Source organism: Centrocercus urophasianus, unplaced genomic scaffold (genome assembly GCF_019232065.1).
Source record: "Centrocercus urophasianus isolate 14NV4802_14NV808 unplaced genomic scaffold, USGS_Curo_1.0 seq_16, whole genome shotgun sequence".
NCBI lineage: Eukaryota > Metazoa > Chordata > Aves > Galliformes > Phasianidae > Centrocercus > Centrocercus urophasianus.
The window spans coordinates 29,099,436-29,127,434 of NW_024884711.1; the positions used below are offsets into that span (position 1 = coordinate 29,099,436).

At 36.9% G+C, this 27,999-nt stretch overlaps 2 protein-coding genes across 8 annotated transcripts in view; one reads left to right on the forward strand and one right to left on the reverse strand.

Annotated features, from left to right (window-relative positions):
* CACNB2 (calcium voltage-gated channel auxiliary subunit beta 2) overlaps nt 1-8,805 on the forward strand; it is a 230,526-nt gene extending 221,721 nt beyond the window's left edge. For 3 of the 5 annotated variants that reach the window (XM_042816658.1, XM_042816659.1, XM_042816661.1), the window contains one exon: nt 1,169-8,805. In XM_042816658.1, coding sequence (XP_042672592.1) covers nt 1,169-1,648 — 480 coding nt within the window. In that variant the 3' untranslated portion in view covers nt 1,649-8,805. Of the gene's footprint in view, nt 1-1,165 lie in introns of all 5 variants that reach the window. The other 2 variants (XM_042816657.1, XM_042816660.1) reach the window with 1 other exon arrangement.
* On the reverse strand, nt 8,797-27,999 carry NSUN6 (NOP2/Sun RNA methyltransferase 6). Of its 3 annotated transcripts, none has more exons than XM_042816666.1 (13): nt 27,952-27,999; nt 26,987-27,153; nt 24,862-24,956; nt 23,976-24,131; nt 22,185-22,264; nt 20,929-21,038; nt 19,766-19,919; nt 19,431-19,512; nt 18,075-18,194; nt 16,160-16,304; nt 14,191-14,339; nt 12,340-12,465; nt 8,797-9,529 (listed from the first exon to the last, which is right to left on the reverse strand). In XM_042816666.1, the coding sequence occupies exons 3-13, from the start codon at nt 24,934-24,936 to the stop codon at nt 9,317-9,319; spliced, it is 1,410 nt and encodes a 469-aa protein (XP_042672600.1). In that variant the 5' UTR covers nt 24,937-24,956; nt 26,987-27,153; nt 27,952-27,999; the 3' UTR covers nt 8,797-9,316. The 3 variants fall into 3 exon arrangements, with proteins under 3 accessions (XP_042672600.1, XP_042672598.1, XP_042672599.1); XM_042816664.1 differs by having other exon boundaries at nt 26,987-27,156; XM_042816665.1 differs by having other exon boundaries at nt 24,862-24,959; nt 26,987-27,156.

The following is a 27,999-nucleotide window of genomic DNA, read 5'->3' on the forward strand; positions in this document are numbered from 1 at the left end:
GCCCTGTAGGCAGTCTTTGTTTTCTGATGGCTCTGAACATAAGAGTGCGAATTTTAGGCTAACTTTGGTACCTTCAGTACAGTTTCATGAACAAATGATTGTATAACTGTTAAAACTTACTTTTAGTTTTGTGCCAGAAGCAATGTTTCTATCTTGAAGTTCTTAAGCTAATGTGAGAAAGATAATTCAAATTCCCTATAAACTATTTCTTAAGATTTTGCAATTAAGCTTGATGAACCTTTGGCTGTGGTTTGGGAATAAAAGCAGGTTAATTGAATGAAACCCCAAACTGAGTTAAATAATGCCAATTATTCATTTTGCAGTGATTTCAAAGCATTGTGCTGATGAGAAGAGTAGGTTTAATATTACCGGGTAATTTTTTTTTTTTAGTTTTTTAATAGTAGTGGTGCATTAGGAAATTCTTTAGGTGATAATATCACCGTCCTTCTACATTCCTTGGCAATGGTCTGTTTTTCTGATTTCTTAAAATTATGAGGTCAACATTTAATTTTTTTGTCCCCATGACGAAATCAACTGATTGCTGAGAAAAGCAGGAGGTCAGTGATACTATTAGTATCATAATACAAACTTTATTATTAATAAAAGATCCAATTGTGTTTTTATCTTAAAAAAAAATAATGTAGAAGAAGAAAAGAAAAAGTAGCTACTATAACTGAGCCAAGATTTTGTTTCTTGATTCTCTTGAGTCTCTTCCAGAAACTCACTTTTCCACGGTGTCTGTTCCAACCAGGCATGTTTAAATTCTGAGCTGACACCTGCCCTCTCCTCGAGTGATGTGTCCTCTTTAATTTTTCTGCAGTTTGTCCTGCTTCTGCATGCTCTTTTTTTGTCTGGAGTATGGTAGGCAATTACTGCTATCTGACAAACTCAGAAGCATCTTGCACGAGGACAGAAAGTCTCACAGAATAATAACCTGAGCACCACTCTCCTTTTGAGTTAGAGTGGAAATAATTGTTTGTATTATAATACTGAATTTTCAGTAAAAGCTGAATTCAAGTGTTATTTTTTCCTAGTATAGGTCCGAAGTGGAGTGTTGTGTACTTAAATTTTTTTGGTTTCATGATGCTTTCTAGAGTAATTTTGTATTGGTGAAAGTTTTAAAATGCGTACCTCGTGTATGTGAACTCACTGGTGGTTGTGACAGCAGGGATCTCAAGGAGACCAGAGGAATGACCACTCAGTCCCTGAACACAGCAATTCACAAATTGAAGAGGAAGCACGGGTTGAACCCATCAAGAAATCCCACCATCGCTCTTCAACCCAACACCATAACCATCGCAGTGGTGTTAGAGGCCTTCCTAGGCAAGAAACTTTTGACTCAGAAACACAAGACAGCAGAGATTCAGCTTACGTAGAGCCAAAGGAGGACTACTCACATGAGCATGGTGACCACTATGATTCTCACAGGGATCACAATCATAGAGACGAGTCCCATGGTGATCACAGACATAGAGAATCGAGGCATCGCTCAAAGGAGAGGGACCGGGAGCAGGACCACAATGAATGCAACAAACAACGAAGTCGTCATAAATCGAGGGACCAATATTGTGACAAGGATGGGGAAGTGATATCTAAAAAACGTAACGACACGGGAGAATGGAACAGGGATGTTTACATCCGTCAGTAACTTTTGCCTCTGGCACTCTTGTGTTTCTTGGAAGTCTTGTAACAATGCCCCTTGAAAATATCTTTGGGTTGTTCACTGCAGAACATATGGTATCCTTCTGTATGCTGATTTGTATTGCTGTTGCTTACATAGCAATAGCATGAAATAGAATATTCATATACTTATTTTTTTTTGTTAGTGCTATATGAATTAGCGTGGTACAGCTGCAGAGTTCCTGATATTGTACCATGCCATTTTTCAAGCTTTTTTTTGGTAGCTGCCACTTGAACAATATCTGTTGCCATCAAGGTGTTGTTAGTGTTTGTTTGTTTTTTTTCAAAGGTACATTTGATGTTTAATAACTTCCCATGTATTCAGCAAGCCAGAATCAGCACATATAAAAATCTAAAAATTTTTGTCTGCTCTGATTTTTAATTTGTTATGCACTTGATTTGCATATTGGTTTAAGAGCCACTATCTGTTGCTTGTACCTCTGGTGGACTCCATTTGGGAACGGAATTCAGTCTTGCCTTACACACAGGGGATCATGAGGTCAAAATCTATTTTCTATGTATTGGTACTGTGTACTGTATATACAGTTTATAAATGTTATTTCTGCAGACACCTTCTTACTATATAAGTTTGATCACACTGTTTTAGAGTCCTAATGCCAAGTCAGCAGATTTGCTTTTGAATTACTGGCAACTGGAACTAGCCTCATTTAGGAAATCTGTAACAGTGTTCAATCCAAACAATTTTTCTTCTGTAGCAGAAAGCTTATACTAAATGTAAATATGAAGGAGTGCTTGAGATAGAGGATCTAAATAACTCTTACACCTTATCCTGTCCTTGCAAACCCAATTTTGCATTTTGAATTTACAGTAAAGATAACTAGCTTACCACTATAAATTGTTCTTGTTTACACAGGTTACAAAATTGCAATGGACACAACCTAATTTTTGTTCTATTGTCAGAATAATAGAGCACACATGACAGAGGTATGTATGTGAGTGAGTGGGTAGTGGATGAGCAGCCGTGTGCATGGGCACATTAAGCAGCAAAGTGTGAGAATCTATCAAAGAAAACAAAGGTTACTCAAAAGCCCAATGAGTTTGTTTCTTCATTCTGTTATTAATTTGAAAATCCAAATTGCAGTCAGGGAATATGAGGGAGTTTACTGACCCTGGTAATTGAGAAAGCATAAATCTGCTGGCTATTGTTGAGACTTCAAGAGAGTAAAACCAGGCAAATGTTACTGTGAGTGTTTCACTGGAACTGTAAAATCTTTGTGTTTTAGAGTATTTGTTTAGTAAGAAAAGTTTACACAGCTTGTGGAGAATTATTTTGTTGGAAAATAAATTTTTGTAGCTTCTCCGCTTTTTCTACACTTGCCAATTCCTCTGCATTCCCACTTTGCAGACAGCTCACTGCTTTTCCTTCACTTAAAATGTGCTGACAGTGGGAGATTAGAAAAATGTGACAAAATATTCTGTTGCAAGCTTGCTATAGAAAACGCATTAAAAGCAAAAGGAGTGAAAACAGTTTGTTTTGCATTGATCACCTGTGACACTGGTAAGTGAGGGGAAATTCACAGTTCTTTTTGGCTACAGGTTCCATACACTTGCCTACTGTATAGGCTGTTCTGCACCATAGAGTCTTTGTAGTAATTGTATGAATGGAATACTTCTTAGATTTCACTGTAAATAGCACATTATGTAAAAACTATAGTGGGATAGTAATTCATTTAGCTGGAATTTCTTTCTATTTATTATTTTAATTCTGGGAAGTATCAGCATTGCCTGATTTTGACTATCATTTTAGTGAAATGGAGGTGCGTGCTTTCTCCAATCTAATCCAACATCCAAACAGTTCAGTTTGACTCCTTCAGACATACGTTGCTGTCCCTTATGCTTAATATGCATTTTTTTACCACTCAAGAAGGTGAAATTCTGCTGTCAGATATCTGGACATTCCTGCTAGTGCTGCTGACTGTTGCGGTTTTTCAAGGGTAATACTTAGCTCAGGGCATGAACTGTGGGGAACACAAGGAAAAGAGTATTTTTTTATAAATAAAATTCTCAGCATTTCTTTAAACACCACTAAATGACTTTGTAGGCAAAGAAAGCATAGGTAAGTAGACCTCTTGTATTACTAAATGGATAGATAAGACCATCTAAAAAGTGGCTTTTGATACAAGGGGTTTCTCAGGGTATCAGTGGAGAAAAACAGTGACAGAAATTGTTGTTTGAGATTGTTGTTATCAGATTACGTTTAAATGCAAAAAGTTGTATTGTCTTGTTCTATAGAGCCTGGCTTTAGGTATTTTATCAGCTTCAGTAAATGCTGTTGCTCCTTGTAACTGTTACATGACAGCCGTGGCCTCCAAGAAGTAATGTAATGATTCTGCTACAGTACCTTGAATAGTTATTTTCTTCTTTGAATTTGCTATGGGAGGTGTTAATTTTCCACCTTTCTTAAGTTATTTTTAAGAATTGTTTGGCAGAATTTCAAAACACTGAGTAGTGTATGAAAACCATGGATTTAGGTACCCACGTACAAACAAATAAAGGGAAAAATAAAGCGCACAGTTCAAGCCCCAGTATTTAAGTATGATCTGGATATTGATTGGTAGGATATAAATATCTTACAAAGAAAGCCATGTCTCCATCCAGCTAAAGAGAGTTAGGTTTTGTATAGTTCAACTAACAGTGTATAGGCAACGTACTAGCATATTTCTTAGGCAGACACTCCGTAGGTTTTATTTAGTCTTGCTAAGGTATTTTTTCTTCAGTTATTAAGAGTGACAAATCAGTTGTAATGTGAGCTTGTACTACAGATTTTGCACAATACCACCTGCCTGCTGAGCACTACTTTGAAAAGCACTTTAACAGAATTATTTCAACTAGAAGCTTTAAAGATACTCCGACTGGAGGACATATCAAAGGTTATTGTGATGAAAATGTATTTGCAAAGTTTTGCAGATAGAAAGTTTAGTATTGGTTGCATTAGGATACTAACGAGTTCATATTTCTGTGTCTGGTTTCAGGAGCTTTGAATCTGAGGAATGCTAGAGGTCCCAGTGAGCTCCAGTCTTCTTGTGTTTGTGTGGTACAAAACAACCTGTAGCATTTCTGTTCAAATGGACTGAAAAGATAAAACTAATGAATGAGAAGGAAAGGTAGGAAGATAAAACAGTTGAGCTGTACATAGAGAATCTTATCAACCCTAGCTCTGTATTTTTCCAAAGGATTTCAGTATATGGAAGGAATGGGAACATTTGCATGTATATGTCTGGTGTTAACAGTTTTTTGTATATCTTCTCAAATGAATAGAGAGGCTCACATCTATCAGTTGTTTGGTGACACAGACACTGCGGAAGAAAGAATTCTTGAAGAGGGACTGGGAGGAGGTGGGAGTGGCAGTCTCCAGGCCTCTTAAGGGACAGGACAGTAGGGATGGATAAGCAGAAGAATTTATACACAGAGGTGTTAAGAGTTGGAAGAAACTGTTCTGAAATAGATTCATAAAATTTATCTACCACCTAGAAAGATGAATTTATAGATGCCAAGAAGCCTTGTCTAGAATACTACTGAATTCACATAGTGTTTGGCATCAGGAATCTAGAATTTGAGAAGCCTTTGAGAAGCCTTTGAGAATTTATTCTTCTCAAGGTGTAAAATATAAAGGGTACCTTCTAAAGACTTGGCCCCAGTTAGTTAAGGCTGGTCTTAAAGCTACAGGAATTGATTGGAGGGCTTATTTTCACATACGTAGAATACGTAGAATGATGCCTGTAGAATGATGCCCTTACTATAAATGGAGAGTAAGGAGAGTCAGTCCTCCTCATCAAACCCTGAATCAACGTAGAGAACTGTTCTCACTTTTCCCTGCATGGTTGCTCATCAAGATCCTTTGCATTCTCTATGTGCAGCTCCTGCTCAGTTCTCATGCCCCGCCATACGTAATCTTTCCTACAAAATCATTAGCCATTGCCATTTTTAAGCTCCGTTGGGTTGTAAAGTCACGTTGGTGTTCTGTGACAACTGCTTAGGATGGTCCATGATCATTCCCTTACCTGGAATGCAGTGACCGGTCTGATTGCTTTTAATCAGGGTCTGTCCTGAGAAAAAAGGTTACAGCACCTAAAGTACCTCGTGTAGTAGCTGCTGAAGCCTCCTCCAGAGGTGTTTTTGTTTCTGGATACATTTGACCTCTGATCAAGCTGTTTCCCAAATGGTCATTCTGATAAATCTCTTTTATGTTCCTGCAGTTTTGACTTAAATTCTATTCCCTCCATGACAATAAAGCACCCTGCAAACAACTGTTACACAGTCTAAAGGAAGAACAGAGAATATTGTTACATTCTTTTTCAGAGTGTAACATAGTATTTCTGTTGTGCATTTACTTACATTTCTTACTTTACTGCAGATTGTTTACCAAAATTTTAGTTGTTCATTCATCTTTAAAATACATGGATCACGTTTTATTTCAGATGTTTTTAATCAATTATCAGTTAAATTTACTGTTTGGCAATTTGTCTGTAATTTATTTCCCTTTTTTTTTTTTTTTGTGAAACAAGCCGTGACAAATATCATCTCACAGTAATTTTATAGACAGTTTCTTTTTATAGCTTACTACTCTAGAGATGTGTTCCTATGCAGCCCCCAAAAGAGATTTATATCATATATAATAGAAATCCAGCTGGTTCTTCTAACTTATCTGTCTCCTCCTTACTTGATTCTTGCCACTTATCGTATCAAAGTGGATTTGCTCATAATTTTTCAGTAGTGAACAAGAAACTGTAAAAAAGAAGGCTATTTGTATTTTAAATTGCCTACTCCAAATCATTTCTTGTCAAATGCCATGACTGGCCTGTTTCCCCCAGTCTAAAAGTTGGTGGGCTTCTATCACAAGTCAAAAGAAAGAAGCTGTGGAATAATGTCATACAATACTAGGCTGCTGTTTTAATATTTTTTATATTGATGGAGATAAATATTTAGATTTGGCACTATTACTAATCACTATTTCTACAAATAGGGAAAGGTACTTTTCAGATTCTGGCTTTTTTTTTTTAATATATATAGACAGGATCTGATTGTATATTTAATCTATATATATAAAAATAAATAAATATATATATATATATATATATATACTGTGCTTCAGCACCTGACACTGAAGCATAATAATTTGGTCTGCAAAGCATTCTTATTAGGAAAGTAACATTATTATGTGTCAAAAAAACACATACACCATACATCAAAGTTGTGAAAATGATTAAGTATTTAAACTCCTGCAGTTTTAAAGGTCAGATTGGAAAGAAAAGGAAAAGAAAGAATGGCATCCATGCAACTCAAGACATCTGACTTAGCCAAGTGAAAGTAAAGAGCTTGGCTCCTTCAAAGGATGATTTGAAGTGTCTCAGCTACATTTCTCTTCTGAACTGCCTGACGGAGAAGTCTCTCTTTCTCTCTCCCTCTTTCTCTCTGCTTTCCTTCCTCTCTCCTTGTCAGTTCCCCCTGACTCCCAGGAATTACTGAGAGAGAGGAGATTGCAGGGAAACAGCTGAGGCGTATCCCTTTAATTTGTGTCTATAAAAATATGGTATTTTACATCTAGCATGTCTAGAAGTGATTTTTCAAAAGTAACTTCCCTAGTTAAAAGTTCAGATATCAGCAGAGGTTTTTTCAAGTCCAGTCCAGTCCAGTCTGCAACTATACTGGAATCAAATATAAGACATTTACAATTGTGGTTTTGTGGCCCTAAGAAGTTTCTCATATAAAATCAAATGAGATCACTCTCCTGAAAAACCTGATTATGATTCAAAACTGAAAAAATATGGGAAATTCTCAGCAAGCTTTTTACTAAAATCCAACACTACACAGATCCTGCTATTGAAACTGGAGGCAAAAGTTCCTCCGTTTATATGAATGTGCGAATTTCAAAATACAGTCTATGTATGCTGATTAATGTTTACAGAATTTATATTTTCTGGAAAAAAAAAAGCTTTTTTTTATACCAGCACTGAGTTCAAGATTTCAACATGTACTTGCAGTAAAAGATTAACACCTTTTGTTAGCAAGTAGTTATTTTGCCACGTTTAGACTAAAAATACTGTAATTTATAATATGAGTAATTCTGATTCTAGATAGGTTTTCTCAGCTAACACTGATCAAACAAGAGAGCTTTCAGCTTTCATGTCTTCTTTTGGCATGTCATGGTTAACAGCAAGGTGTGACTTACAAAAAGAAGACAATTCTCTCCTCCTATCCTGCTAGGATAGGCCTTACAGAATACGTGCTGATCAACCTTAGCAGAACAGAAGAAAATTTATTTAAGAGTAGAAAATGTATTATAGCAAAACACTTATAACAAATATAAGTGAAGAACCAGACTACTGAGTTATATAGATTATTTTGATTATGAGCACTTCTGACAGTACAAAGGTAAATTATAAGGGTCTGCCTTTTAGAAACCAAATAATTAGGAGTGCAAAATAAGATATTTTTTACAGAGAATGCTTTTTAAAAAGTGTAAAATTAATCAGTGGGAAAAATAAAGAACCAACAACAAAACACAGATGTCAGTTCAGGTTTTTGAAGTGTGCTTGTCTTTTGCCTGCATTTTTGTGCTATTTCTAACAGTACTGCAAAAAGAGAACGTTATTCAGACAGAGAACATCTCTGTAACTGAAGCACAGTTTGCAAATGTAGACAACGTTTGAGAAATTTAAATTATTGAATCTTTGACAGTGTATGGAGTCAGTTCTCATCAGCATGCTCCCCCAGTTTCAACCTTCATTTGATTTGATGCTTTCTAACCAGTTAATATTCTTAGTTGTTTGAAAGGTGATTTGCAACATTTCAGATGATATGAACGCACTGTTTTCTGTCTTTTGATATTTTCACCACAACTGTAGCCCTTTCGATTGCAAATGTTTGATTTTAAATTTGTCATTGGTCAGCCACTCCAAACGGCTGTTTCAGAACCAATACAGTTTATGCATGGGAAGTTTGATGTTGAAATAATATTTATTTACATTCCCAGAGTGAGATGGTTTAATATATTCATGCTGCTATAAGAGACCTGCTACAAAGCCTAATCGTATTTTGTGTATATACTATGTGTACAGAGAATCTTGCTTGTATTAAAATAAAAGAGAAATGAGGTTCTAAGTATCAATTTATAAAAGTTATTTGCAAAATGTTACAGTGTTTCATGAAGCCCTATTTAATGAAGCATTAACTACTGGTAAAGCTCCACAGAAAAACCTTATTCCAGAATTCACAGTAATGGTTCCCGTCTGTTTTATTTCTGCTTGCATTTCACAGAGGAGCTTACCTCGCCACCCCCCAGCCCCTGTTCCCACTTCTCCTGTACTAGGTAAGCCACTCACACAGCAGGAGATAACAGACAGAAGCATTACTGAACATGCTTGTCATCCAGGCGCTGACCTGCTGTGAATATAAAAGCAAACAGACCTAAAAATGATGCTGCCCTTCCCCCAGCCCCGACTTTCTGCAACCTGTGGCTCTTTCCCAGCAGAACAGCTGGCAGATTGTAGCGCTGCCATGGCAACCCTGCCGTCACCGATTGGCTTGGCAGCCTCGCAGCACCACCACATGCACTTCACGTCTGAACTGCTCTTAGGCTCACAGAGGTATTCTTCCAGGTTGTACTGCTAGATGCTTATTTACCCTTCAACTTCATAAATTTTGCAATAAAAAATCCTATACAGTCCTTATTTGCCAGTGAAACCAAATCCTCCTCCCTGCAATCTTGCAAAGATTCCATATCTGTTCCTTGCAAAGTCCCAGCAGATGGATCAAATCTCTGCAGCAGCTTCAACTGATGGAGTGCCAGTCCAGCTCCCCTCATGCCTTCTCCTCCAATGTGAGGTTCCTTTGCAAGTAACAAAGAAAAGCAAATTACCACATCAGTACAAAGTCCCTGGTTTCCTAGATGTATTCCTTTAAGTATTTGCAGAGCTACCTAACTTAATGTGGACACACTAGGTTTGTATCATGTACACCACGGGGAAGCTCAGAAGCTACATGGCCGTCCCTTTTTTAATCTGGCAAGCACATATGAGTCCATACAGCACGTCCAACACCGTGGAATTGGTGATGGGGCCAAGCCCACTTATCCCCCTTGTTTAGTGATTGGACCACTTAGAGAGGATAGGTGACATCCATAGGTCTAAATCAGTCCCAAAAGAGTGAAATCCCTACCAATCACAAGAAGGCTGTTAGCAACAGCCAACGCATGTGAAAGTTTTAGGTTTTTCACTTAAATGCTGAAGCACTCCTGTGTAAACAACCACAAGTAGTCAAAAAGAGAGATTCCTTAGTCGGTTGCTCAGTAACAGTAGTAGAAATACCTGGATTCTTCACATAGAAAACTTCGACTGGAGAGAGTGAAAGAACACTGCCTAAAGAGGCATCATTTTGGAAGAAGATGATGCAGCAGAAAAATTTGGCGCTCCAGATTTTCTGTGTTATGTAATTAGACTAATGGCTAAATGGGACACGTTTGTATAGGACACAGAGGAAGGAACAGCATAGGCATCCGAATTCAGAAGGACATTTGGCATCAAAATCCTGGATAGAAGGGAATTCTTCTCAGCCCCACCCCTCTTCTCAGCACTCCCTGTGATGCCTTGACTCCTTTTTATTTAATAAATAAGCTGATTCTTATCTGGATCACTAATCTAATGCATTCAGATAGGAGACAGAACAACATTTGTAAAAGCTGGCATAGCAATAGCAAAATAAAGAACTCCTTTGTTAATCTGTAATGCAGCACAGAGCAGATCGTTTCTTGGGCCCTCAGACTTTGCTAACACAGGTGCTCACCCCATCAGCACACGATGTGAGTTAACTGCTTAACGATGCACTGCCAGCTTAAAGCTGGGCAGCCGGGAAGCTGCTGCTCAATTCTTCTCTTCCTTTCCTTTAATAGGAATTCAGTGCTTTCCAGGTAAGAGACAAAAAGGCATCTGCTGGAAACTAAGAAAAATCAACGTACAAAGGGAGAAAGGGGTGGTGACTTGAAGTACTGGAATACAAGGGGATTTTTGCAGAAAACGGTATTACCCAGGGTGCAGTGACTTGCTTGTTCAAAGACTGGTTTTATTCTTTATCTCTTCCCTTTTCCTTCCAGATTAGTTACCACACTGAAGCTGATAGATAATGTTATCTCTTGTGTGTAAATCCCTAAGAGGCAGTAAGTCTGCCCAGGCACAGGATCAACTGTCCAGTAGTAACCTCCACTTCTGAGATTAATAGCGATGGCTCCACCTCTTGTTTTGCCTTGCACAGCCTGATTTCAAGACCTGTCGCCAAACTGAGATTGTGGGAAATAGTGGGCTGGGTAAAAAGCAGGTGTGGATGAGAGACAGAAAGAATGTAAGAAATAAGTGAAGGAGCATAAGGTGAGTCAACCCTAGATTCTAGCTTCATTGGAAAAGATCACCTCAGCAGGGTAGCTGGTTATAAGATATGATAGACCATCTGTAGGTAAATAATTCAGTGTCATCTTATTTAAACTGTGCTATACACAAAACTTTTATAGAAATGTCATTTTTGTGTGAAAAAAGTACTTTATACAGAGCTTATTACTGGTGAGGTATCGAGTCTATCAAATTGGAATCCTGCATTTAGGTTAACAGGACTTATGTTTTGCTTTGTCATTCTGCTGAGGACAATTTCCCGTGCTGTTAAGTTTTACTTAATGATCTCAGCTGAAAGAGCTGGAATTGAAAAACAATTCTAATATAGATGGAAGGTTCGAATTTGTACCAATGTGCAGAAAAACACTGGCGTATAATTCTTTAAGAAAATCTTTGGTCCTTTTAAAACTTTGGCAGCCTTCATATATTTTCTTCTTGTACAACACTGTGTATTTTTTAAGTTTTTTCAGTTAAAAGATACATCTAAGCTCTTAAGACAGAAACAAGTCATTTAAGGAATGCACAAGTTGAACAGGTACCAGATTAGGCTTCTTCTCAGTGCCATGATGATGTACAACTAACACTCCAATTCATCACATTGACAAAGGAGAAAGCTACATATATATGGTCTGATGATAAACTGTCTCAAGGTACTAATAAAGGAGATGTGATTTTGAAAGGTAGGCAGTGTGGATACAAATTCTAGTATCTCCTTATATACTTTCTCCCCTTAGGCACTTTTACAGTAGTCACTGGCTCTAAAAAAGACAAGGTACAGTCTTGAGCCACTGAGCTTTAAATAAATTTATTCCCTCATTCTTTATGTAACACAAAGATGGTCCCCATGCATACAAAATTCTCCTTCAAGTTATTTCCCATCCTTTACATAATCTTCACTGCTTCAGGAACTTTAATAAAAATTTTTTCACCTCTTGTTAATGGGCAGAAAAAGAAAATAAAATGCATGCACATAAAGAAAGAATATCAAGAGGAATTTTAACCTGAGCGGTCTTTTATTCCTCTTTTGTGTTAAATGATTGTTGCACAAATCAAAACAACCTGAGCACACAGTTGGAAACTACTTAATGTTCCCTAAATGAAGCTCAATTAAGCACAAAAAAAGGTTTGAAGAGCATCAGAAATTATTTTTATCCCTAGCAGTTAAAAGTCTCTATAGTAAAAAAAGAGATTTATTGATGGTAAATATACTGAGTACCATTATGGTGCCAAAACAAGTCAAGCATCCTATTAATACCAGTACCTGTGGCTGAAGCTGGAGGCATGGAAAAGTTTCCAGAGCCCATGCAACTTGCTCCTCATTTTCAGAAAGTGTAATTGTACATGTACTATATACTAAGACACCTCCTGGCTTCAGTAATTTCACTGCCTGCAGGGAAAAAGAAACAACATTTCAGCTTATATTTAAAGGCAAAATGTTTCATATAAAGTAATGGTAACCAAGGAATTGTTAAGCTATAATATTAAAAATTAACACTTAAATCTTTCTGTCTAAAACAGCGTTGGAATGCTAATTCTTCTTGGGGCACACATTAAAGGTTCACATAGATTAGAAAGGCTTTTCTTTCAAAATCAGCATTATAGTTCATGCACTTTCTTAATGCTACTGAGATGATTCACCCTGTAGGATTTGTTATTTGTGCAGCTCTGCATATCTCATACAGATTAGTTTGTTTTCATCACATGCTGCCAAGCACGGATAGTTACACAGTATTTCTGTCACTGATATTAGATGTCAGCTGTTCCATATATTTGGCATGGTTATATCTGTGCTTCTTTTCAAGCTGTAATTCACTTTGAATAAGTATAATTCAGGTTTACAAAAGCTTCAGGAAACCTTGTCCTTCAGTATCAGGGCAAGGGTGCTCTTAATAACAAGGGAACTTGTAATATGGCCTTCTGGCTGTGTGCTCCAGCATCTATTCTGTGTTGTGCCACTGCAGGCTATGTGAGGAAGTGGTAAGAGTCCACACTGCTGCACAGAAAAACACTTTCACCTGCTCTGTGACTTAGACCTTGCCAATTATTATAAACTAAAACCAAGAAAACTGAAGGGAAAAAGAATAGAAAAATTCAGAGGTTTTTGTTTACTGTTGTTTACAGACATCTTTCCTATGCTCCAGTGAACTGACTTCACCTAGCAGCAGATCTGGTGGAGCTGAAAGGCTAACCGAATGCTAATGCTGTCATCAACTTTACTTAAAAAAAAAGGGGGCTTGTGAAAGACAGGAGAGCACTATCTTGTTTTATAAATATTTAAGTGCTCCTAAATGATCTCAACTTTCCTTCTTTTTGACTTCAACAGCCTGAAAGAGAGAAAACAAAGCTGAACAAATGACTTAAGTTTTTTAAGTTGTACCAAAAGAAACAACATAAAGAAAACTGCACTGCTTACCCTAAGGAGAAAAAAAAGAAGAATGTTTTAGACTTTATGGAGAATAGGGAACTGAGATTTCAAGGGCTAGAAGTCAACATCAAATACTTGAGCTTCAAAAGGGTGGGCTGCATCCTAGCATACATCTGCAGAAGAACAAGTCTAAGTGTTCTAGGAACTACTGATCTTCAAAGATGAAGGATAACAAAAGACCAGCTGGAAATCAGGCAAAATGCACATACTTCAATATTCTTCGATTAAATTTAGGAATAAGCTGAGAACTGCAGATGGTTTTGTGACAGAAGAAACTATAGTTGGAAAAATAAAACCTTAATAACACTACCCAGTGATTTAAAAAAAAAAAAAAAAAAAAAAGGTTAGCTTAATGGTTTCTAGTACCATTGCAGCAAGAATGCAGTGTAGAAGCAGCTAGGAACAATAACTAGGAATGACAAACCTAGAAAAAGGGCAAAAAACAGACATGAAACATATTTAGAAAGAGAGACATTCTGCAAAACAGCAGTTTTATGGAAATGTTTAACAGAATTCTGGTGCTACATTTGCCCTGAATAGAGAGAACTTTGAAATGTATGCATCCCAGCACCTAACTGCTGAAAAGGTATGGAAAATGAAGCAACATTCTGGCAAGTGAAGTTAAGTTTTACACTGCAAAACCGCTTATGATCAATTTAATTTAGCTACTCAATAATTAATACGTACCACAGTGAAAAGCTTGCGTTGCAGTGGCTGGTAAGATGTCACTTCCTTTAAAGTCGAGGAATAAGCCATGTTTGGTCTCTGCCCCATCCCACTGCATGGAGCATCAAGAAGAATTCGATCAAATGATTCTGGTAAGAATGGAGGTCCTTCTGTAAAAAAAACAGTAATGTAAAATGTGTTTCTTCTTTCCGTGAGATTTCACCATAGGAAATGGCAGACTGTTACGGCTTAATTGCCATAATTTAATTGCCATTAAAGTCCTATACATGGTATCTGCAAAAGTGATCTCAGGTAGAGACAAGTTTCATCAGTGCTGGTGGTAGATTTTGTCTGACAGAAAAGGAATTATAGATTATGCAAATAGTGGACAATTGCTTTAGACATCAATATTTTTCAACTGATATTTTGAAAATAAAACATAAAAACAAACAACAATATTGAAGTAAGATTGGTCAGAGGTGCTAGGTACACAGTTGTGCATATAAGTAGTTATGAAACACAGACAGCTCATAAGTGATCAAATCATAAATGAGAGAAGTGCATGGTTAACCATTAAGACTGCCTTCAGTAATAAGAATTGGACTGCCTATATGACTCTTCATGCAATTCACACAGAAAATAGAGTACTTGATAACATGAAATACCAGACGTTCAAATTCTACTAGTTTTCTACATGTGCTGTCTCTGCAGCAGAACAATTCAGTAGAGAAGGATGGAAAAGATGGGCACTACCTCTGAATACTGCCTGAATAGATAAAGAAATATGTACCTTCTTTATGTGGAGCCTATCCTTTCACCTTTCCAAATCCCACTAGTTTAACAGCCCCAAAATGTCTATTGCTCTAGTGCTCAAGAAAAAATTCAGCACAGGATTACCAAGACAAAAGGAGCTCTGTATGTGTATCTGAGTAACCAATGAGGAAGAGAGACATTTATATGCTTTGCCTCCTTTTCTTCTCTTCCTGAAATATGCAAGCAGGTCACAAGTGAAAAGGAGTGGATGACTTCACACTACTGCTACCTAGGTTGTTCCACTATCACCAGAGAAGACTCTTGGCACTGCTGATTTATCTATCTCCAATTCAGCCTTCAAAATATGTCGAATGTCATAATTGCAGGGATGTACAGAAAAAGCTTTCATGATCTCTGAGTATTATAGCTAGCTCTTGTTCATCTGTGCAAGTGCTATGAACCATCTACAATATCTGACATTCATAGATGATTAAGAAAAATACCTTATTTCCTGCAAAACAGGGGGGACAATAAGGGATGGGGACAAGGAAGGTGAATTATGCAACCTGATCCCTACTTAGGCAAACCAGTTACTGGAAAAAAGCAGAGTGAGAGAACAGCACACTTTGCACAACAAACTAAAAATAATCTAGACAGCAGATACTGCTTAAATCGTTCTATCATGGGAACAGAACCAGTATCATAAATACAGTACTTCAGAAAAGCAAATGAAATGAACTCAAAATAATACACTGTTTTATTGCTTTCCCCTAAACAGCTGAACAAACATCAATGAACTAAACTTTGCAATACTCCTGGGAGTCAGGTATTAATAACCCAATTTTACAGATGAAGATTTTGAGGCAGAAAAAAAGCAAGAAATTCTGCAGAAGTAATTTATTTCTCAGACTAAGCAAAACAGTTCAGAGTTTGGGGTTAAGTATTATTACGAAAGAAGGTTTAGGGTTCGTCAATCTCTGATAATACCTGGAAAGGGAATGCATTCCTTTTAAGCATATTAGGTTGTGATAAGGACAGATAGTTTGAGCTTTGTAGTTGCTTTATGGGAAAGCTGAAAATCACAACAGAGAAGAAAATAAGAGGAGTTCCACAGGCTGAAGCAGCTGAGCTATCTGCCAAGATTTCTAAAACTTATGAACTGGTGACTGGTTTAATACTACTGATAAAAAACTGACATTTATTCTAATACTACTATTACCAAAATTGTTTACTTTACCTTGTTTATCCTCTCTCTTCTCAACTGACAGTGCTTTTGTTCCATCATAGCAAAATGCCTTTATACAATTCAACTGTAGTAATTCAGCGTTCTGCTTAATTTTTTTGACCTTGTTAGCTATCTTGTCCATTGCTATTACTTCACCCTGAAAAAAAAGTTTGTTTTTGTTTGGTTGGGTTTTTTTTTAATCAAAAGCATAGGGATTAAGTGGATATGTAATTCCTGATTATTTTTTTTTTCTTTTTGATCAGTGTAATGAAGCTTAATTTTCCCTAAAGAATGATATTATTTTTAAATATACATTCCAGTAGTCCTTGTTCTCCCATGTTTTTCATGACACCCCTATTAGGGTAGATACTGGTCTGGAGCTCCATACACCCTGTTTGGCATGATCACTCCAAAATGGGAAACTATACTATCTGACTTTCAATACGATTTTGTTTGTATTTTCTTGTTTGTTTAGTAATGTTCTACTGAGCATTAAATTAGGTAAAAAAAAAAAAAAAAAGATAATTTGTTAGAAGGTAGAAGATTTAAATATATGGTAAAATAGGTAAACAGGTTTTAAATTTGTGTGGAAATGTTATTACATACAGCTCAGTTCTGAGAAAAGGAGACCTGCAGCCGTTGCTCTGGCTGAGGTTCATAAAATACCATTACACTCGCAGTCGTGACAACTACTGCATCATTCCTTTCAGCTAGGAAAAAATTCTCTTTTTCTGTGCAGGATAAATCAAATCAAAGCAGGCATACAGCACTACCTGCTAGATGAAATTTGTAAACAGGAAAGAAAACATTTTTCAGTATTGTCAGTGAAATCCAAAGCAGTAATCAGCCCCCAAAAACAACCTTAAAAAAAAAACAGAACAAAAGGAAACAAACAACTCATAGCCAAAGACCAATAACTATGAATGGAATTGCTACAGTGATTCAGATCTTCTGAGAAAACATGATGATTTCTTTTTTATTTGGTGATAGTTCTCTAGAAGACTAGTGGGAGAGCAACATGACTGTATAAAAAATAGATAGACTGTATAAAAAAAAAAAAAAGAAAGAAAAAGAAGTCAGTGAAGGTATGCTGGTTGACCTTTTGGTCAGCATTGGTTAACCTGTAGTAACCAGGTTAGCCAATTTGTTGGTATTGGACTGGAAAGAAAGAAAAGGATTTATGTTGTTTCAATGGCTTCTAGTCCCCAGCTGCTGTGAGCTAAATCACCTCTAACATGAGCACTCAATGATCTGATGCCACTGCTTCTCCCTTGTTAACATTCAGCATGTTGTACATGCACACTAAGTTCTGGTGCTGAAAAGTTGTTAGGGCTGTTGCTGAAATGGTGGCTTTACTGCACATGTGCTGTACTGTGGACATACTAAGGTAATTTCTCTTCTTGAGAGGCACTCAGCAACAGGAACAGACTGAAATACAACAGGTCTCCCCCATCTGGCCCATTCCAGTCGCTACTGCGAAAGTTTCCTCTGTGACATCTGGGGAAAAATGGTTGTTTTGGACTGGGCTCTGAACAGTAATAAATCCTCAAAATTTAGCTGTTCCCAATTCCTACTTTAAAACTACACATTCTTTCAGCACACAGCAGCAACCTGTGATTCCCATAAATCCTCAGTTTCATTAATCCAGCATATTTCTGAATAACGTGCAAGGCAACAAATTCTTCCATTACAAATAAGTGAAATCAAAGATATATTTCAACACATCAATTTGCAGCAAATCAGGTCTTAAGTGGGATGGCGACCTTTTAGTGGTCTGTGCTCATTTCAGTTACTAACAAAATACACTGTAAGCAGAATGTTCGAGTATTGGTGGCTTGCTATTCTAAGTTATCTGTATGCATCTGTTAAAATGATGGTGCTCAGACTTTCTTCACTGAGACAGAAAATGCTGAGTGACTTCTCTTACTTGATCACACATTAATGTTGCAAGATGGGTTGTTTTTCCTCCAGGTGCAGCACACATGTCCAAAATTCTTTCTCCTGGTTGAGGGTTTAAAACATGGCTGACAACGACTGAAGGTAAGTTCTATCATAAAAACAAAAACAGGAGAATTCAAACCTTATGGCCTATACCAAGTCCTGGAATAAGGAATGACAAACATGTTAAAAATAAATATAAAATTCAGCACTGAAGACACTTAAGATATTGTTGTTGGCTCCTTACCAGAAAATGAAATATTTAAAAGAGACAGCAGATGTCTGAAGTCTCCATTGGCTCTTGTATATTTAAAGCCACCTGTGAGTATCTATGACTAAAGTTTAAGGATTTGTGGCTAGGGAGGCTACACTGCTAAAACTGAAAATAAATTAAATTGATACTACCATAGACATAGAGTGGTTCTGTATGTTACGAGGATTTTATACTCATTTGGTTTATTGAAACATATTGGTGTAGTTAAGTATCAAGCAATTAGATGAATAGGCAGGAGTTTAAAGTTGCTGAATTAATGTACTGAGAAGCTGAATTGTGCTAACTGTACAAGCAGAACAAATCTGAGTAATTGTTATACATATTATATGAAGTAATTTACTATTTCAGAGAATATCATTGAAGGAGGGCTTATTTGAGATAAAATTTACATTTGCTTTACAGAGTAAAACTACTTTCTGGAGGGTTTTTCTAAACCCAGGGATTGTTTGTATTTATATTTTAAAAAAATACCATTATTAGTGTGCTCTTGGACATCTAGCTCATGTTTTAAACCTTTCTTTTAATTCCAACAAACTGAAACTATGAATTTTACTTGATCGTAGAATACAAAAAAGTTCCATTTATTTAATCATCCTATGTTTCAACATAGCCTAAATGACCAATTGTTATGTCTACTCTTTTTAAACAAACTTGCTGCATGGGGAAAAGCGGTTTAGGTTCTGTAAATGTTAAAGCTGCAGACGAAAAAGCTGTCAAGAATGAAGTTCAAGTTCTCTTCAATTTAAGATCAATTATTTGAAGATTTTCCTCCTTATCTACAGAAGTGGGTACCTTGAAAGAGGCTCATGTCTTGTAGTTCATAAGGCAGATTCCAAAAACTAAAAGTTCTATGGAGTGTTTGTGCAAAAAGAACCTCTAAGTAAATAAATATCTCCTAAATCGACTTAAACATGCAGATACTACATTCATTCTTTGTTTTCTTCAAATTCAAACAGATAATTAGGTGCTGTAACACACAATGAATATTGTTATAACGAGTTATAATGAGTGCTCAGAGGACACTCATTGTTCTGCAACCAGTACAGGTTTTTATTTTGGCCAGAATCCTACCTGTAAAAATAAATGACTAGGAAGCACACTGTCAAACGAAGGACTAAGATAGACTGGCTCTGTCATTCTTACGCCTAGCCCACTGAAAAACACAAAAGAATTATCTCAAGTACAAAGGTGTATCATTTTTAACAGTATTAAAATCATTGTGCTTATATAGAGAAATTCAAAACAAAACCTTACAAAAATGAAACCATTATAAATCAGCCAAGAAAAATACCTTTACTATTGATGTTCTTTAAAATGACATCATTAAGTTGGATAAACAATGATAAAAATCTACATTTAAAATTGGAAATATCTGTAGATACAGATTGCTGTTACCAAGGACTTACGTCATTCGGCCGTGCGGACTGAAAATGTCACTACGACTCAGTTCTGAAATCCCATTTCCAAGGAAAACTTTGACTCCTTCAAATTCTTTGGCTCCTCTTTTACATTTCCCTTCAATATCCGAATAGACTGAGACTAAATCTCCAGCCTTCACAACTGGGCAAAGAACAGAAATCTTGAATTTAATCTTATACTTGACAGTAAGGACCAAATAATTTAGGGTTTTCAGTAGACTGCTTCAACTCCTATATCACTGCAAAATAAATGACCTCATAGGCATTGAGCTTGAAAGCATGCATAAAGAATGATGACTCCCAATTATCTAGAGCTATTGAGAACCACTAGGTTACAAATCAGACTTGTTTCTTAAGAACCTAGACAAGCCTTTAGTTTATTTCTTATATCACCACATGGTTACCTAGCAGATTTTTTTGTCTCATCAGTGCTGAAAGATGGAAAAACACAAATTTCCATTTCTAAAGAAAATGGCATTAAAATTGAAGATTTTTTCATCAACTGAAAAAGAAGATTCTACTCAATGTCTGATAGACAAACAATAAGAAATGAATTACCATTGGGAAAAAATCTATTTTTCTAGATTTGTACCTTGGAATCTAACAGGATAGTAAAGTTAACTGCCTTTATGGCTACATGAAGAGAAAATACTTCTTGAAATACTGTTTCCTACACAACCAACATACATCCAGCTACCATTTAGGTACCATCAACATACATCCAGCCAGCATCCATTTGCTGCAGCACCCTTTCTTTTTTTCCCCCAAGACAGGAAAGTGTCACTTGTTAAAAAATAAAAATAAAATTAAAAAAAAAAAACACTTAAAAGACAGGTTTTAATTCATGTTCTTTGAAAAAGATTTCCAAAATGAATATAAGAAAATGAAATCTCTGAGAAGAATATTTCAGCTAAAGATTTATATACTGTGAGGGGAACTTAATGTGAGAAATAATTTTGTGTCATTTTCTTATGTATCACACATAAAATTTCCAACAAAAGCCAGATAAAATATGCATTGACTGTATAACATAAGATTAATTTCAGCTGTGAACAGAAGACAAAACAAATTACATTATCTATTGGAAATTAATTGAAGAGTGACGTTTTTTTGTTCCCTATTTAGAAGTTTTAAATGTAGAGAACTCTTACATCTTGAAGTAGATATGATACCAGGAACATAAACGTGTGCTCCTCGAAGTACTGCATACCCACACTGTGCTCCAACAATGACTTCAGACTCATATTTTTTTAAATCTTGCCTAAAAACACAGGATGCAATTCAGTTAAAAAAAAAAAACAAAAAACTGAAAGAAATATCTCTCTCTCCCAAGTAAACTCTCTGGTTCATAATTTTTTTACCTTACAGTATAGAAGAAAAAATATGTAACTATCATGTGGTCAATTAAAAAGTTTAATCTTAGAAAGGAATCAAAGGACAGAGGAGAAAACAACAACAACTACTACTACTACAAAACAGTCCTCAAAATAAACCAGATTGAGACACATTCTGCCACTACTAGAAATCTAATACAGGAATACAAATGAATTATACTGAGATCAAGAAATAATCCCTATCCCTTCCTAGACCAGATGACTGTAAAGTGACTTTGTATTTAACAACTGCTACATATTTATATAATAAACACACGATAAGGAGTAGGGAGTTTTGCCAGTAAGAATTGTTACCCAAAGTCATTAAAGTGTAAACATGTTCAATTATAAAAAGAACAGAGTGTTCACAAAAAGTTTCTACAAAATTTCTAAAAAATTGAGTGTGAATGTAGTATTTGCTAACTAGAACTGCTTGTTACCAATCTCTATCTAATCCTGTTACAAACCAAAGTTCGTTAGTCTTAATAACGAACAAGATACTTAAATCAAATGTTCTTTAATGAAATCAATAAAACTGAAGAAACTCCAAGGGGCAAAGACAGAAGCAACAATGGAAAGAGCCAGATATAGCTTAAAAACAAATAATCATTCTGAAGGGGATAAAAATTACTCAGGAATCCTTCCACTGTTACTGATACCAATCTCCTAAGGTCTCATTCTGGACTAGATTTCAGGAGAAGAAAATACTGCATTTTCTATTTTACCCTATAACTCTCTATCCAGCCTCCACAAAAGTTTAATTCTTCTCTCTGCCACCTACCTGGCTTTCCAGAGAAGATGCAGTTATGTTACATTTTCCATTTAATAACTTTATCTCTTAGATAATTAACTGTCTCTGCACTTTCTTGTATCCTTTAAGAATAAAACTGTCACCCAGTTCAGATAGTGACTGTCTGCTAGGCCTCAGTATAAATGAAGTTGTGCTTTACTTACTGCCAGTTAGTTATCCTGTTTAAAATTAAATTTACAAGTAAAATATGTATTTTTAAAGTTAAACACTGAAAAATTCAAACCTGGGTCCAATAGCAGGAATTAATAAGATGTCCCGGAGTTGTGGGTGCTCAAGAACTGGAACACAGGTTCCTTTAAATTGCTGTTAAATTAAAACAAACAAACAAACAAAAACACACAGTAAATTAGACTAAGAAGCTAACATTTAACTCATTGATTCAATTGAAAACACTTTTTTTCCATTCACAATTGATAGCTGTACAATAAAAAAAAAAGTGAAAATGGTTGAGAGAGATTAAGGGAATGTTTTATAGGGAGACAATCCATAATACAAATACAGATGTAAAGCACTAAATAATGAGTAAATAGAGAAGTAATAAAACTGTAAACAGGTTCACTGAGAAAACTGACTTTGGAGAGTGGGACAGTGTCCTGACGCTCATAACCCTACTACTCATTTTTACTCTCTGCTGGAAGAAAGTTGTGTCAGGTTATCATCATGTCATTGTACCACACACATTGAAGATAGGGTCTAATTTGTTATGATTTTGATGCTTTTAATTATAAATCACTTTTTTTTTTACTATTCTTAATTACAAACTACTGTTAAACTCTACTCGTGCATTGTCTGAGTCTGTATCAGAGTGGCAAGACTTTTTCTCATTTCAACTGAAATTTGATTGAATACTGAGAGCTGAATTGTGCATAAAGTTGCAAAAGAAATTACAAGTTCCCCCTTTAAAATGATTCTGGGATTTTAAAAAGATGTCTGCTTGCTTGAGGCTTTTAAAATATGCACCCCAAACATGCAAAGTTATCATTATTTGCATCCAATAAATGTTATCCCTTAAAAGAAAATGATCCATTTGCAAAATTTTGCTAGAAACTGTTACATAAACTTTCAGAAAGTTACATAAACTTTCTTTTCTAATATGGCCACTATTAAAAATACCAGAAGTTATGAAAAGCCAGCCAATTCAGATTTCAGCAAAGCATTTTCCCTCTAAGCAAAATATTGTACTGCAGTACCCATTTCCAGATTCAAGCTAAAATTAGCATAACTCATTACCATTCTAGCCAACGGAATGCTGTCAACTGCCTCTGCATCACAGAAGCATGTTGGCTCCTGTCATGTAATAGCTCCCTGTACACCCACTAACATCAATAATTTACTTGAAGAACCAGATCTTTTTAAACAGACTGAAGAATTAGAATAGAGCTTCCAAATAATCCAGTTCTTCTACATCATGGCTTATGTATTATCAAGCACAAAAGGTTTAATTTAGGTAAGTAAAAATTGAAAAAAATGGCCAGAAGATTAACAAGTAGTAAAAAACTTATGGCTGCTGCAGGGCATCACTCTGGCAGATTTTTCGTCATGCAGATTCTCTCCATTTCCTAAACAGTTTTCAGAATGAAATATTCATTCAATCTCCTTTAATCTTTACTAAAAATAAGTTGCTGAACATAGTATAGCAAACTACAGATTTTAACTGTTTCTTCTACCATCTTCTCCAGACTTAGATGTCTGTACTGTATTTACTACAGTGGCAACCTAAGCTTATCTAAGGTCTCTATCAGCCGTGTAGAAAAAAAGATTGTCTTTCTCCCTCCCTTGTTAATTTTCTTGGATGTATTAGATGCTGAACTAATGCTGAACATCATCTAGTAACTGCTAGATGATGAATGTTATTAAATTTAATGCTGACAGGAAATCAATATGTCTACACATTGTTAATAGTAGTGGACATCTATTAAGTTAAAGAATAGTTTCCAGTAATGAAAAGCTCTCTTAATCAGGCAAAAGACGAAACATCTTGCTATTTTTGCTTTAAGAAAGAAATTGCACAAACCTTCTGGATCTCTTCAAGCAGCAATTTTTTCATGTGTTTCACAGAAGCCAAGTTAGTGTTAACTCTAACAGTTGTGATAGCTGGTGGATGAGATAGATGACTTAACAGAGATTGATATTTACTCTCTGCCTCCTTTGTACCTAAAGCAGTTATAAGCTGACAGGGAAAGGAGAGATTTTAAAATAAGGATTAAAGAGATTCACACAATACCTCTTGCTCTGTGGAACCATAACATAAAATAAACATTAAGCAGAAATGAAGGAATAATGGTTGTATGGCACGCAGTAGTGAGGAATGTCTATGCAATAGAGAACTAGTTCCAGAGATAACCTTAGAAAGTTGTAGAAAAGGACTTGTTGGGAAAATGGCCAAATCTCTCCAAATAGTCTGCAGCAAATACTGAAGACAATCGTGAGTGAGTTCTGTAATACTGTAGGTACTGTAGAAAGAATATACCTGAGAAGATGGACAAGCAGATTCAAAAATATGAATTAACTTTTAAAAATATATACAAAAACATCACTTTTGTTTCAGCTGACATTAGGAAATCATAACTAATCTATAGTATTTTTGATTTTGCCCTGGGTAAGGGAGTATTTCTCAATATTCTCAATAATATATGTACGCTTAATCTCCAACATGATCATCCTTCAGCAGGATCCAAAACTGAAGCCTCAGATTTATACCATTTAGGTTAAATATTTAACATTATTTTGAGCCAACAGCCCTACAGAATAATTTTATAATATAAATAGGACTATATTTAAAAATCTGTGGATAATGTCAAGGCAATGCCTTATTTTAAAGCATTAAGGTTACAGAAAATAATGAAGTGTTCAATTAGTGAAGCATTTGCTATGATTAGCAGTGTATCTGTTTCACATACCTCCTTATTTCTGAACACTTTGCTGAGATACTCTTCAACTTCATGTTGAAAAGAGATTTTGGGGAAAAAAGACATCTTCCTTTAGTGTTTAAATTCTGCTGGTAAAGAAATGAAACAAGCAACGTATTTTCTTGGCACTTTTCATCATAATACTCAAGTTTACAAACGTAACATAAGATATAACCACAAACTGAGTTGCACAACTTTCTGATTCTTCCATTTTAAAAGTGCAATATTTTGATTAAAAATCCAAACATTGATTAGATTATGACTGTAATGTAATCAGCTATTAGGTTTCAGCATAGACTAAGTAACATGCCTAGAATCTGCAGTGCAGAACATTCACATTGCAAAGATGCTGCCAGAATCTTTGATGTTGGAAGTTTCCCAGATGAGGCTACAGTATCAGTCTGAAACATGAAGAAGGTGTCGTCACCTCTAAATCCCGTCCCATTAAAGTCCCTAATTGCCATTTACCGGTAAAATTCACTCACAGAGGTTCCTCACAGAATTTAGCTTTGACTCTTCTGAGTCCCACCTTTGAAACTCTTGTTCTAATTATTCTATTATTCAATTCATTCTATCTGCGCATTTTTAGAGATTATCTTTCTCTGTTTGCTCTTCCTGAAACTTAACCTCTTTCTCTACAGTTCATATGATTCCAGCTTCCTCATGGACAACGTGACTGTGGACAGGTTGGGTTTTTTTTCATATAGGCTTAAAAAATTATGCAAGCACTATTTTTGTCTTGAGTGTATTTAAATCATAGTAGGAATAGATCAGCCGATTCTTATTGGAAAATGTTCAAGCTGTCTGGTGAAGGATTACACTGTCCATCCCCAAAATGCTTTTACTTCTCTGTAATTTTTTTCTACTTCATCTCATGACCAGCGACCAGTCACGAGTGGTGTCCCCCACAGGTCTGTATTGGGGCCTGTTCTGTTCAATATCTTTACTGATGACCTGGATGAGGGCATTGAGCGTAAGTTTGCAGATGACACCAAGTTGGCCAAGTGTTGGTCTGACAGAAGACCCTACACAGGGATCCGAACAGGCTGGATAGCGAGGCTGAGGCCAACGGGATAGAGTTCAATAAGACCAAGTGCTGGGTCCTGCACTTTGGCCACAGCAACCCTAGGCAAAGCTACAGGCTTGGGGCAGAGTGGCTGGAAGACTGTGTAGAGGAAATGGACAGAGGGGTGTTGGTCAGTGCTCTAGACATGAGCCAGCAGTGTGCCCAGGTGGCCAAAAAGGCCAATGGTATCCTGGCTTGTATCAGAAATAGTGTTGCCAGCAGGAATGGGGAAGTGATCTTCTGACTCAGCACTGGTGAGGTCACACCTCGAGTACTGTGCTCAGTTTTGAGCCCCTCACTACAAGGAACACATCGAGGCCCTGGATAATATTCAGAAGAGCAACAAAGCTGGTGAGAGGTGTGGAGTACCACCAGGAGCAGCTGAGGGAACTTGTTCAGTTTGGAGAAGAGGAGGCTCAGGGGAGACCTTATTGCTCTCTACAGCTGCCTGAAAGGAGGTTGTCAACAGGTGGGAGTCAGCCTCCTCTTCCATGTAACTAGCAACAAGACTAGAAGGAATGCCCTCAAGGAGGAAGAGATTGAGGTTGGACACAAGGAAAAGTTTATTCTCCAAGAGTAGGCACTGGAACGGACTGCCCCAGAACAGCCCCATGTCCTCAAGGGTGTTCAAGAAATGTTTAGATGTGGTACTAAAGGACATGTGGTTTAGTGAGAAACATTGGTAGTAGGTGGATGGTTGGAACAGATGATCTTAGAGGTCTTTTCCAACCTTGGTGATTCTATTAGCTGTGTTTTTAACAACAGTTAATGAACACTTAACCAAGTGTTTGTTCAAGGAATACACAACAGGAAAAGCAAAAAGACCCTCAGTACTTCACAGGGCCTGGTACACAGTGTTACTGCAGAAGAGCTTCTCTGTCATGAACAGTAAAGAGCGTGGACTCAACGCAGGCATTCATGTGGCAAACACAAGAAATCCACTATTGCTGTGCTTAGAAAGCAGAAATTCTTTAATATCAGCACTGGATGCATAGGGAAAATCCTATCACGCATAGCTTACACAAAAATTCTTCTGATTATATACATTACCTGTGTTACATACGCAGAATTTTTCCAAGAGGTATGTTACAAATAAAGAAGTTTCCCACAAGTATGTTGCATATGCAGTGACCGATTCCAATCAAGACCTCCTGTTTCATCAGGACAAAGACTCAGAAGAACTTTCTTATCTCCTTGGTTCAGAGACACAGCTCTTTCTGCTGCGTAAACAAAAATTGCAGGGCAGGGGTATGCATTAAGGATGCATATTAACAATATTGTTACAACTTGTATCAGAAAAATCATAGAATGTTTTGGGTTGGAAGGGACCTTTAACATCATCCAGTTCCAATCCTCCTGCTATATGCAGGGACACCTCCCACTACACCAGGCAGCTCAAAGCCCCACCGAGCCTGGCCTTGAATAATTCCAGGGCGATGGCATTCAGGACCTCACTGGGCAACCCGTCCCAGTATCCCACAGTTAATAATTTCTTCCTAATATCTAGTCTAAATCTACCCTCTTTCAGTTTAAATCCATTTCCCCCTCATCCTGTCAGTACCTATCCTGCCTCCCCAAGAGGAAGAGACACTAACGATGAGCAATTCTGCTAAAATGGGCAGTCAAAAGAAATGGAACCTGGAAATTTTAATAACATACTAATTGGGGTTTCAGAGCACACCCACACAACCGGCAGCGTCAGCACCGTATGCGGGCAGCTGCAGTGCCGGCAGCTGCAGGAAAGATGCAACGTAGCTTAGGTTCGGAGAGAGGTGATGGAAGACCTGACGGAACACAACTGCTTTCGAATGAGAAAGGACAACGCACATCACATCCTCCACGCTGGGATAGATAGCTGAATTCATCCTCCCCCTATAAACGTCCCCGTGCTCCTGCCGGGAGCTACAGCTGGGCAGCGAGCTCAGCACAGAAGCACTGTAGGGCACGTAGGTCCCGAGCACGACTTCGCATTCAAACCTTCACCCCTGCCCCCACCTCACAGTCCCTGTTCCCACCTGTAACTCGCGCCGGGCCGCTCCCGCCTCTTCCGGGACGGCCGCCGG